Below are 13,719 nucleotides of genomic sequence, written 5' to 3' on the forward strand. Positions count from 1 at the left end.
TCTTTCTACCGAATTTCACCTGCCGACTGTATTCCAGTGCGAAAGGAAGAGTGCATCTACTCATGGACGAGAGGCATTAATCCCTAAAAGATTATGATTGCCATTTTTTAATCATATGACTTTCTTTGGAGATTGAGGGATGTAAAAAATTAAATTGTGCCCAACAAATAATTTTTGCCAGATGTTGCAATAAATAGAAAAGAAAAACACTTCCAAGAAAATAAGCATTTTCTATGGACCTGCACAGTACATGGTGACGGTAATACATTTGAAAAATTCAGATTGTATTGAAGTTTTGGTTCAGTCTGATGTTTTACTATTTTTCTATCTTGTGCGCCCATGATTAAATTATTACCATCTTTCCATTTTCTATGTTAATTTCGAGGCTACTTGACTGCAGACAAGTCCCTGTAGGATAATTATGGAGATATTACATTATATGACCATTTTAATGTTTTATTACAAGCGAAAAGCAAAGTTTTAGATTGACTATTACACCATGACTTTTACTGATTCTCACAAATTGATTTAATAGCTCCACAGTTTCAGCAATGACGGTGAATGTATGGATGCTTCTGAGTACAATAATAGGAGCTGAACAGAAAGATGTACTTAAGAGCTGAGCAGACGAGGACGGCAGAGATGTGATTTTGATCTAAATACATGTTAGGGACATTCAGCAATTGACGCCATGGTGATGACTTGCACAGATTGGTCTGATACTCTAGCCTCTCCTTACAAACCACGCTCTAAAAACGGTACAAAGGGGGGCAAAAAAACAAAATGAGGCCAAACGTCATCACCAGAGGTGGAGGTGCTGATTGGATTCTACAAACAAACGCGCACCTGCAGTCAGAGCTACACAAACCTGTCAAACACTTCAGCTGCTCTCAGAAAACCTTTTTCTTTTTTCCTTTAAGTATCACAGCAAGGCCTTATCTTATCCACTTCAAACAGAGATGCCTCTTGGGATGAATCTCTAATGTGAGAGAACTGGAAAACTATTATTTGGACTTGGCAGTTTTCTTTGGCTGGCCAATCGTCCCACGGTTTCTGCGAGAGGCCCTCGCTTTAGTTTTCCATCTCCATAAATTGTCCCCATCTCTCCCCGTTTCCCTTGTGATGAGCCGAATAGACCTCTCGTTAGCAAAACTCACGCATCCAACACCTTACAAAGAGAGAGGGCCGAGGACAATTTGTACTGCGTGCGTCCTCGTTCACTGACTGCTCTGTATTACTATGGTTACCACTTATTATTTCTAAAAAGCATGTTTTCACAGCAGGCAATAAAATGGCATTAAATAGAAATAGTTTAGACTTGTTTATTTGGACATTTCAAGGAAAATACATTAAGAAATGTGATATAAGGAATAGGGATTGTTTCAAGCTAAATAATAAAGGGACTGTACATTATTTATGAAGGGGGAGGAGGCTGGTGCAAAACAGGGGAGCATGTCAAATAATTTTTTAAGCACTGGGGAGAGAATTATGTTTTTTTATTTTGGCTCGAGGGATGAACATAAAACTTAAAATATTTTCAAAATTATTTTTAATACCCATTTTACCCCAATTACAGGTTGCAGGTTTAAAAGGCATGTTGTTGTTTTGTAAAGAATCGCCCAAATTAAACCATCCATATTATAGCCAGAACTGTAAAAACAGAAATTATTGTCGTACATTCAAATTTCAACAGTCCTTGAAAAAATTAGGTGCGATGTTAGCCTTGGTTTCAAAAATCACTCAATTCTACATGTCTCATTTAAAATGTTGCCAAAATGAAACCATTTGCACTAACCAGTTCTTGTAAAAAGCAGTCAATTCTTGCTCCTGCATGCATGACAACAGTGAAAACCCATGGCTTTTTTTTAATGGCAGTAAAAATATGGTTATTTGTGGTGAAGGGAGGGTCATGCATTTTCCCCAAGTCAATCAGGGAAGCCCAAAAGAAAATATATGTACTTTGAGGAAGGTCAAGAAAATTAAAAAGTCACATCTGAGCTAACCCTTTCCTGATAAATAAAGTACAGTCCCTATCTGTGTTTTTGAAATTATGCATTAAAACTACCATACAAAGAACCTAGCAGTTAGCAGATTTAACATAAAATGTAATAATAATAGATGATCTATGCGTGCTTTTGAATGTATGAATTCCTCTCAGATATGTGAGTGGATATGACATTGGGAGCTATTGTCTCTGATATATGCTGTCATTGAGCTGCTGCTGCTGCTGGTGGTGCTGGGTGGAGGTTGCTGTCCATGCTGAGCAGCAAGAAAACAAGCAGCCTGCTTGGCGAGGGGCCATGAAACGCACAGTTAGTCCTGGGTCAATTGCATTAGGGTTTCTCAAAGGCAAAAAGGCAATCAATGCACGGCTTTGTCCTTATATAAAGCGGGTATTTTGCAGTACAATTAAAATCCTGGATGTAGTTTACTCTACTGTTGATGTGGATGAGAAAAAAGACAAATAGCCTTAATGGATCAGGTTTTACAAAGAGGAAATCTCTATCCGAGGGTCAGTCTGGGGTCACACTAATCACTAACAGCACACTGTGACCTCTGACCTGCCATCTATTTGCCATTATTAGCTTTTGGTGAAACCTGCTGCTCACTCTGGTGCCCTGATTTGCCTAAAAACACTCAGATAAACCAGTCACGTACAGTAAATGACTCCAGTGTTGTAAGGAGCAGTTGGTTCCCAGTGTATAGAGGGGTACCAGGCTACCCTCTAGTGGCACATGGACGCGCTGAACCGTGTCACAAAATAAGTTGTTGTCTGCCTCAAACGGATAAAAGGGTAAACGGGATACTAAAAAGTGATGGGGAGGAAAAGTCCCTTTGTGGCGTAAAGACGCCTTGGAGGAAGCCGTGCGGGGAATTCCAGTTGCGTTAACGGGGAGATGTTTACTTTATATGCAAATCAGCCTCATCGACACCAGAGGTCTTATTTTAAGGCCCGAGCTCTGCCTCTTTTTTTTTAACTGACTTTTCAAGAAAGACAGCTTTGATGTTGGCAGGAAGGATCGATGCCACAGAGAGAGAGAGAGAGAGAGAGAGAGAGAGAGAGAGAGAAGGGGGGAGAGGATGCAGAATGAAAATGTACTTCTGGGGGTGTGAGGGGGGGCTGGAGAGGCTGCCGTCATCATAGCTCTGTTTTAAGCATTTATGAATCCTCTCAAAGCAGTGTCCAAATCTTTAGGGGGAGACAAAAACGCCACAAGTGACGTTTATTCTAGCACCCCCACCCCCCCCCCCCCCCCCTTCCTTCAGATCCACATAATAAAGTTTGTCGGGTCGCATTGGTGTGCGGGATGCAGGGCTGAAATGTAACTGCTTGACCTTACTGCACCATTTATTTCTGTTTCATTTAGCACAATCTGTCGGAGCAGTTGCTGTACACGAGGACGGGGAATGGAGTGAATGGGTAATCTGAGGTTCTCCGCAACATCCTTTTTCTGTCATTTGGCCGTGTAAGGCCTGCGGAGCCGATGCGGAGGAGCAACTTTATGAGGACACACTAAGAAAAAAAAATCTTCCACGAGCACTGAGGCTCGAGATCAAATCGCCACCTCTAATAAAGATTGCAAGGGATTTGTCTTATTCGAGCGTTGGAGACGGAATAAGCGCATTTACGCGCCGCACCAAACCCGATTATTTGACGGCATTACCATTAAAGGCTACTTAACAGACTGATAGAAGTGCAAAAAAAAAAAGTCAAAAAATGCGAAATAATTATCCAACAAGTCAGATCAGTGCACAGAAAGCAACAGAGCCTGAAAGCACAGACGCCTCACTGAGGATATGATCAATTAATGATTCAAAGAAAAAAAAACGCACGACACAATCCGCATCTACTTACATAGAGGAGATGTTTTTGAATAACTCTGCTATGTCAACACTGGTCCCATTGCTCCCAGTATCTTGCAGGGCGAGTAAAGGGAAAAACCTGCCGTTGTCGGACTTATTGCAATAGATCTCTGTTTGAGAGCAGCTGCAGGTCGGCGGGCAGTCCAGCATGGAGCTCAGATAGTCCTGGAAAACACTCATCAGAAACAAAACCCTCCACCAGCAAATCCGGATCGAATGAAACCATAGATCCATGTCTCCGGGTAAAAGAGAGGGGGGAGAAGATGTCCCGATGTCCTCTGGGTTAGAAACAGAACAGGAGAGAGGAGAGGAGGAGAGTGGGAGGAAGGAAGGAAGGAAGGAGGAGGATGGTGCGTCTGTACAGAGGATGCTCTATGTGAGCGTTTCTGCCGTGGATGGATGCTGTAGTGTCCTTGCGCGTCAGAGATTGGGTGAAAAGGAGAGAGGGGGGGAGGGAGAGAAAAGGGGACGAAACAAAAAAAAAAAACGGAAATCAAAAATAAGAAAGCGGAATATTGTAAGGCTCCAGTCGTCTTTTTAGCCCTATATGCATGGTGTTTCCCCGGAATACCGTGCTGCTGATGCCGTCGTCTCTCTCCAAGCAGGACCAGGACGACTGGCTGGAGAGCAGAGAGACACAAAATGAGAAGTTGGAGCATCAAGTCCCTCCTACCGGCTACAGTCATACTGACACCTGCAGAAACTGCATGCAATCAACAGTGATTACAAGTCCGCTTTTCATACGAGGACTGCCGTACTGCAGCAACATGTACACTGAGATCCAAATACGAAGCAGAATATAAAAATATAAATGAAGAACGATGGGCTCGTTAAACTGATAATTAAGAAAATAAAATCCAGAATAACCAAATATACTTAAACCAATTTTATAAACTAGTTCAGTAATGATTTGGGAAATACATATAAAATAACTGACAATAATGTCACTAAGATCCATATATACTGGGATAAATTATAAGGCTCCTATGGTAAAGTGACCTTTTTTAACACCAGTGAACAGAGAAATAGCTTTTAATGTCAAAGTGACAAGAGACTCTATAATGTGATCTAAATTAATTATAAATATAAAATATAAATTGTAAATTAATGACAACAATCTATAAGTCAGTATATATATATATATATATATATATATATATATATATATATAGAGAGAGAGAGAGAGAGAGAGAGAGAGAGGAGAGAGAGAGAGAGAGGAGATTTATTGAGATTTATAGAGATCTTCTGCACAGGGGCGTTTGTAGGATTTGAGGACATAGGGGGCTTAGCCTGGACCTCTGTAGGGGGGTCTTGGGGAGGATCATCCCCTGGGAATTCTTTTTGATGAGCAAGCTCTGTTTTTAGATGCCTTTTAATACACTTTGGCACCCTATTTAACACTATAAAAGTTTTTTTTTCCAGAATAAATGTGAATTTTGATGTTAAAAATATTATTGACTAATAGATATTATAGGTAAAAATAGTTAAATGTTTAATTTATGTTAACAATTGTTGAATGTAGCTTAACTACGTACATTTATTTAACTACCAGCACACTGTATAAAGAAACTTTTTGCTTTAACTTGAAAAAGTTAGTGTCCAAGCTGCTTAATTTTTTGTGCAGACAAATTGAGGTAATTATGTAATGATTGAATTTGTTTTCTTAAATTCAGTCAACTTAAATATTTCAGGTTACCCGGACATAGTTTTTATTTACAGTGCAAGGGAATTTATAAAACATTCAGGGCTGAAGCCTTGGACCCCGAGGCCTATAACAGGCTACTGCTTCTGTAAACATGTATTTCTTATTAAATTAGTTAATCAAAAACACTTTAATCATGTATCTATTTATATATACAGTTTAAAGGTAGAGAGACAGTGCACACGAACAGCCATTTCTGTAAATGTGCCAGTTTAATCATCTTGGCCAATTTTTCACCGCAGTCCCTGTGCAGGTGTAATGACAGCTACAAAAACACATGAAATGCATTAAAAAGAGACAGCAATACTGCACATATAGCATAGTACATTTCATAAATACTCATGAAATACTTTAAAACAGACATAGCAATACATAAAACATAAAAACAAAGCATGCCTCAGGTTATCTGAATAAGTTATAGGGCATGGTCACACCCTTGAATGTCTGTTAACCATGATTTTAAATACATTTTAAATGAACTTTGTGTCACAGGCTCTGATTAGTATTGACAAACGTGTGAGCTGCTCTCACTGACAAAGCTGATTGTCCAAAGGCAGTCTTTCATATTACACAATCTCCGCTTGAAACAGATCTAGTGTGTCTCATCATTTATTTTGTGCTTTATAAAAGCACTATGTGCAGGAGGAGCTAAGCTGTTGTTTTAACCTTAAAGGGTCTTTTTTTTGGATAAGAAGCATCATCTACAATCATTGGTTAAGGTAAATGGGCTGCACTTGTTTAGCTCTTTTCTAGTCCAACTACTCAAAGCACTTTTACACTACATGTCACACACACACACACACACATGTTTACACTCTGGTAGCTGAGGCTACCATACGTGGCACCACCTGCTACTCAGTAACCAATCACACACACTTACACAGCAGTGCTTCAGCAATAGCAGCAATTTGGGGTTCAGGATCTTGCCCAAGGATACTTCGACATGTTGACTGGAGGAGCCAGGGATCGATCCACCGATCTTCTGATTAGTGGATGACCCGCTCTACCCCTGAGCCACAGTTAAAAGGTGTGAAGTGAAAAGCAGCTCAGCCATAATGATCATCAATTTGGTGAACGTACTGCACATATAAAGCTCTTTCCTAGTCATAGCCACGACTCAAAGTGCTTTGCAACACAAGCACCATACATCCACTCACTCACATTTACCGTGCAAGGTTCCACCTGCTCATCAGTAGTATCAGTTAACCATTATTCATCATTCATCATCACCACACGAACAAATTTTGGGGTTCATTATGCTTCACAAAGACACTAGACTGCAGGCGCCGGGGATCGTCCTTTCAATTAGTAGATGGCTGCTCTACCTCCTGTGCCACAAAAACCATGTTCACAAATAAAGCGGACAAAAAGTGTCATGATGAATGAAAGAAAACCCCTCTGCCACGGGCGGATTGTGAGACAATGGACCCCTGGGCAGAGATGCAAGAGGCGCCACCACCTTTCCTACTCAGGAACAAAAAACACAGACTTTTTTTTCTTCGGTTTTTCTACTTATTTGTTGTTTTGCTTGTCTTTGAAGGCATTATGCACATTTTGGTGGTTGTGTGTCTTTTTGAAATAACTTTTGTGTCATTTTTGTGGCTGTTTTGTCCATTTTTGTAGTTATTTCAGAGAGATAGATGCTTTATTACTCCAGAGGGAAATTAAGGAATTTGTGTCTCCTCAGTTTTTTAGTATCTCTTATAGTCTTTCTGTGTCTCTTTGGAGTCATTTGAAATCTTTTCCTGGCCTGTAATTTGAGTCATAGTTTACAGGTGAAAGTCGGGGGGGGGGGCTGACAGTTTGGGCCCCTGAGTCTGTGCCCAGTAGACCCATTCAGTAATCCATTCACACCCTATGCTAATCAGAACTGTAAAGACATGCAACATGGTGGCTCTGTTTAGCACTGTCTGAGCTGGATCCTGTATGGCTCTGAGGATGAGGAAATGTCAGATTCAGTGGGAGGCTGGATGAAAATGATTTAATGTTCAAATGTAATTATCGAAGCAGTTTTGACACAAGATGGCATCTAATTAAATTATTGTATTTCCTGCATTGTTTATCTGAGAGAGCCCAGCAAAAAGCACCATGATGGATAATTTCATTGATGCTTTCATAGTCTAATACAACACAGGATGTTTTCGTGTTAACAGTACAGTACCCCCCTCAAACAGATGTACCGTATTTGCATCAATTTGCTGTTAACACACAGCATTGTACATGTGTGTTTACTGGTGCTACTTGCCTCTATGTAAATAATCATCATCATAATTGTAATCATGTTAATGGATTTTTTTTCGAATTTTGTCTTAAAAAACAACAGGTTTTCCTGCTGTAATCATTCCTCCTGTTCATACTGGCCTATAAGACATCCTCTTGTATTCTTTAATGCCCCAGTTCCACAACCACCTCTCTCCTTTGCCTCTTTCCTACTACATCTTCTGTGAGTAACTTTACGTATCATGACCAGTTTTCTTCTGTGAAACTGAGCCGTTATACAATTTCTGCCCAAGCATGTCCACTCAACTTCCAATAGAAATAGAGCTAATAAATTCTGAAAGCCAATGAAATATGAAACACTTGAAAAGCAAGAGTAGATGGTATTCACTGAAGTGGATACCTGAGCCCACTGCACGCAGTCGCTGCGATATAACAGTCTAGTTCTACATGTTCTGCACGCAAAGTCCATTAACAGCTACTGCTACACATCAGTAGTTGCAAACACTTTAGCATCTGCATCATTCTTTTCTAGGAAAACTTACACAACAAGGAACTGTTGAGAATTTGTTAAGTCATTTAAGAATCAGTGTAGAACTAGGGGGAATTTGCTTTTGCTATTATTACACTGCAATGTATGTTTCCTTATCGTTTAAATAAATCTTTCTCACAGTGTTCTTATTTGTTAGTTTAAGGTACTGTATTTAACTTAATGCATGTGTTAATCATTTCTTTAACTGCAGCTGATTTTATTAAGTAACTCAAAATCTGAGACCATCTCTGACTCGGTTGCCTATAACAGCCTGTGGATCCGCTTCAATATTTGGGACTCGGGCCAGATTTTTACCAGAAAATCCAAAGGACGTGGCATTACGCATGTTCCTGCACATTGCCTCTCTTCAACTCCACTACAATGCAAACAGTGTGCAACACTAGCCCTTTTGCTAACCGATGACCAGCACCCACCACAGCACAAAGTCAACACATGTTGTGTTTTTGTTACATACATTTTACACCGGCAGCCCAGGTGGAGACAGACCTTCACTTAGCACCATCTAGAAACTCAAATTCAGCAAGAACAAGATTAAGCACCTGAGTGATGGAGGTCTGATCCGAGACTACCCACTGACTGCCTCAAGTCCCCACCGGATCAGCAAACTTGTGTTGCTACAGTTACACAGATGGCACCCAAGGCACTGACTGAATAAGAGTTGCAACAGCATCTCAGGTCCATTGTCAGGCTGTGCTACCTTGCTACTTCTTGTCTAATTTGTTGTCCAATAAACAGCGAATCCATCAAATTTAGTGCCCAATACCATCATTTTACTTCCCCTAATAAATTTAATACATGTGTAATTTCAGAGCATTTATATTTATTCCATTATTATATAAATTCAATTAAATTTTGTCAGAAGGGATTTTTTTTTTTTTTTAAATTCATAATTTCATTTAAGAGTACTGCTTGAAATACTTCTTTTCCTCTCTGAGGTATTTGTGGGGCAGATGGGTGACTGATAAAAATATCCACCTTTCAAAGTAATTCTGACCTAATCTGAGATGAAGTTCAATTTTTTAAAAACCAAACGGATATGAAATCCCCTCGAGAACAGTCCTTTCAAGCGTCATCCAAAGCTATATCAAAATGTGATGTCTCCGGGCTGCTTGATCCCGTCCTGAAGTTCCGTTTGTCCTTTGAAATATTTCCATGAATGAAGTTTGAAAAAAACTCACCAAAGACCTTATCGGGCACATGACAGCTTTCCATCTCCAATCAAATGCGAATGAGTGGAGCCATCACTCTTTCGTTTCATTTAACTTCTCTGAACAATCACTTGATTTTAAAATCTCCAGGGTCATCAGGCAATCTCCCGGGCAATCTTCATTTCCCCTTTCAAACAGGCTGCCATCACTGCAACTGTCACCCATCAGTATACCTCTCTCTGGGAAGGCCAACATGGAGCCAGACCATCTGCAGCCTGACGCCAGGCCTCCATCTTCCTTCCATCTGTTCAATCAATTATCATCCTTCGTTGGCTCGTCAACCGCGCACGAAGCCGGCTTCATTTAAAATGTGTGTTTGCCGTGACATCCACCTCCCTTCAGTTCTTCACCAGCTCAGCTGGTCTGCTAGAATCAATCAGGAACACCCAATATGACTGTGCAGCCTTCAAAGGGTCTAGCTAAAGATGAAGGGCTGCATGAGCAGAGCATGGAGTTGTAGAGGACTAATTAAGTGGAGGGAGTGTTTTGCCATCTCTCCAAACTGAACAACTTAAAAGACGACACACTCTCAGATCTCTTGTGCACCAGTGAAAGGAGCAGTAAGCAAGTTTGCGTTACAGGACCACAGCAAGGAATCAGACCAAAAGTTTAGCAGAAAATTGTGCTCTCAGTTATTAGCTCTACCAACAAACTGCCTCTGTGGGGAGAAGAAAAGTCCTACTTTGTAGCAGTAGTAGTTTCAAATAACCCACAAGTGCACTGATGGTTTTTTTCAGTGGTTTTAATTCTAATGTTATGGACTGGGTCTTTACAGCAGCATTTCGTTTATATGTGATCTAGTTGATGAGAGAAGCTAAAAAATAGCGCCTAGGCAAAAGTCTCTTTACGATTAAAGATTCTACTTACTGACCAGGGATACAACAACTGAAACCACAATGCTCTTCTGAAACTGAAAATGTGCTTTTATATTGAGCACTGTGTGTCCATGGAAAACAGTCAACTTACTTTTCACAGCTGTTCTAAGGAATTTCGAAAACTCAAGCCGCGAAACTCTGTGGCGTAGTCTGTTAGCAGAATAAACTACAAACTTAAAAAGTAGTTTATTCAAGCTCTCAGTTGGCTTGGCATCTGACCCTGCTGGCTCACTACTGGACTGATGCTGTTCCAGCTCTTACACAGAGAATTTTTGTTGCTGTATTTTATACTTTGCGCATAGAACTACTTTGTTGCTGCATTCCTGGATTCACGCTTTTTTGCAAAGAAGGCTGTAAATCACAGGAGGTGTACAAAATAATCTAAACATTGCATGAAAAAGGACAAATACTTACAAAGGCAGAATTATTTGACAGTCATGAAATACACATTAACTGTTTCACCTGAGGACAGTTATCACATACAAGGATTAAATAACACAATAAACTCCACAGGTTTATTTACATTGTGGTCCTCTGTGAAATGTCTCAACTTGATTTGAATGACTCCTTAATCAACTACAAGCCGGTTAAGTTGTAGCAAATGGGCTGAATAAAGATGAGAACAGGGAGGTAACTTTAGCACAATCCTTTACTCAGCCTTTTCTCATTCCCAAGCCTTCAAATATCACCGCTTTGTCAGTGATTTTGGCGTAAGATACTGACACCAAGAGCCACCATTCATGGCTGTATGACGCGCTGTTGGGCTGCGTCTGTTTGTAACATGGCCAGACGGAACCTTTCGCACTGTTATGATATGCCATCCGACGGCTGGATGGCACCTGTCGCAGTTGTGTGATACACCACTGGAGAGCGTTAGGTTGAAACACTGCCAGTAACGACATAGTATAAAGAAGCTGGAAGTAGAGTTCTCAATCTCAACCCGAGCTCGATGGGTCCCTATGGGTCCTGAAAAGCCTGACAGGTTGGGTCGGGTTCAGGCCAAAAATGCGTATGTGCTAATTGGCTGGGTCGGGCAGAGCTGGAGCAGCAGCATTTTAATTTTTTTTTAAATAAATATATAAATAAAATATATTAAAAAGTGAGAAATATCCCCTTTATTTTTATTTAATTCTTATTTATTTAAAATCTAAGTCCAACATCCATAATCAGCCTATGTTTATCGATAGCTATAAGGTCTATATGATTGCTTGATATCATCTCCAGTTTCAGCACCAGACAGGCTCAGTGGTTTCTCTGTTCTCCCTTCCCGCCAGGACAGAGAGCTTCTATGGCGGGTAAACACAGTGTGGCGAGTCGGTGGTCTACTTAGCTGGTCCATTTTATGCTGGAGAACCCCACCACTTTAAAGCTCCTCATGCATTTTGCCACAACTGCTGAGTCTTTATGAGACATGAGAATATTTGAATTGTCAGCATAAATCAAAAGGTCAGATGAGTGTAAAAGTGGCACCAGGACACTCCCTTGGTGAACCCCACATAGTTTTAGGTTTAGAAAATGTCCCACTGACATACACTTTATGTATCATCCCCAAGAGGTAAGAATTGACCCATTGAATCTCCAACTTTATATACTTTTATCCAATGGCCGTCAGTATCAAAGGACTTTTGAGGGTCTAACATGACCATTTCACAGATTTTGCCTGCATCAACCTCGTCTCTGATACAATCTGTTAAATATAAGAGACAGGTTTCAGCGGAATGGGATTTTCAGAATCCTGACTGTACTTCAACTTGAAGTAACTTAATCCTTCTGGAATAATGGGTAAAATGAGGTTGAAAATGCAAAATATCTATCCTCAACTGGGAGAAAAAAATGGTCTGACAAGTCAAAATTATTTCAAAAATAAAAAACTACAACATGTTGAAGCTGGTACACCTCCCAAATTGCCTCACTGATGTGTGTTTTTAACACCAAACTGTTTCTTAGTATTTCTTGCAGGTAATTACAATGTTTCCTTCTCTCCTGTGGTGTACTGTACAGAGTACCATGGGAGTCAAGAATAGGTTTTTCACTGATCTCATAGAACCTTCTTCTAAACCCATTCTCAACATTTCCTGTGTGATTTTTCTTCAGTATATTTCCTCATATACACCATACTACTTAGGTCATTAGGTGTATTTGTTACCTGCTAGTTTCCATTTTACAACACAATCCTTTTTACATTTAGGAATTTGGCCCATGCTGTCACACAGGGTGACTTGTTGATGCACTCAGGCCGCCCCTGTTAAACACTATACACTATCCTACAGGATAGTGTCCCTAATGAGCATTGACGGATTGTGAGCCAATGAGCCCCTTGGAACAGACACAAACAGGAGAAGGCCCCTGCTTCTAACTATCAGAGCACCTGGCCACAATATTTGCAGTGGTTCTGAATGTTTTTTCGTAACACAATCGCCAGAACAAAGGTTGGCATCGCATGTGGTATTTGCTGTTTGTTTCTACAAACTGCGAATACCATATTTTTACATTATATTATAGTGGTGACGTTGAAACCTTACCTTTCTTTACATTTCAACAATGCTGTGATTAATATGTAATGTCTGGGAACAAACTCCTCTTTTTTATTGTTGGGAAAAGATCATCTTTAGCTTAAAATACCCACATTTGAGGCAACCTCTTGCTCACCTGCCATGCAGGCTGAGTCCCTGGCAGCAGCCCTGGTTCTAACCCGACCTGCACCCCTTTGTTGCGTGTCACCCCATCTCTCTCGTTCTCTCTCTTGCCTTACCTGTCACTCTCCAGCTGTCTATAACATAGGCAATAAAAGCCCTAAAAATGCCGCTCTAACACAGCAACGGGTCACTAAAAACCACCCACATTTGGTGGCACATAAGCTGGTCGAAATTTAGTGACAGTTTGCCAAAAAAACACCAACAACAGCTAAGGGTCACTTAAAGGCAACCACATAAGGCGGCACAATTTCAGCTGGAAACATAGTGACTGGCCAATAAAAAACAGCCATCATTGGTGGCATAAAAAGCCTCTGGAAACATAACGACAGATCGATGAGGAAAACCCATGTTTGGTGACACAGCGATGGGTCACTAAAAAGACATACGCTAAATGACACAAAAGCCACTGGAAATGCAGCGGTGAGTTGCTAAAATAAACATATGGTGGCACAAACAAGACTGGAATTACAGCAACAAATCACAGAAAAATGTTTGATGGCAGAAAAAAAAGCAGTTGGAAATGTGTCAATAATAACTTGCTATTGTATTATATATATATTGAATATATATTATGTTATTTATTATATATATATATATCTTTATA

General features: G+C 40.3%; 1 protein-coding gene across 4 annotated transcripts in view; it reads right to left on the reverse strand.

Moving 5' to 3' along the window:
* ntrk3b (neurotrophic tyrosine kinase, receptor, type 3b) overlaps window positions 1-4,476 on the reverse strand; it is a 251,312-nt gene extending 246,836 nt beyond the window's left edge. For all 4 annotated transcript variants that reach the window (XM_042484023.1, XM_042484009.1, XM_042484016.1 and 1 more), the window contains exon 1: window positions 3,857-4,476. In XM_042484023.1, the coding sequence (XP_042339957.1) occupies window positions 3,857-4,098 (242 nt within the window). In that variant the 5' untranslated portion in view covers window positions 4,099-4,476. The remainder of the gene's footprint in view (window positions 1-3,856) is intronic.
* Between the last annotated feature and the right edge of the window lie 9,243 nt (window positions 4,477-13,719).

The sequence above is a fragment of the Plectropomus leopardus genome, chromosome 1, assembly GCF_008729295.1.
Source record: "Plectropomus leopardus isolate mb chromosome 1, YSFRI_Pleo_2.0, whole genome shotgun sequence".
Taxonomy (NCBI): domain Eukaryota; kingdom Metazoa; phylum Chordata; class Actinopteri; order Perciformes; family Serranidae; genus Plectropomus; species Plectropomus leopardus.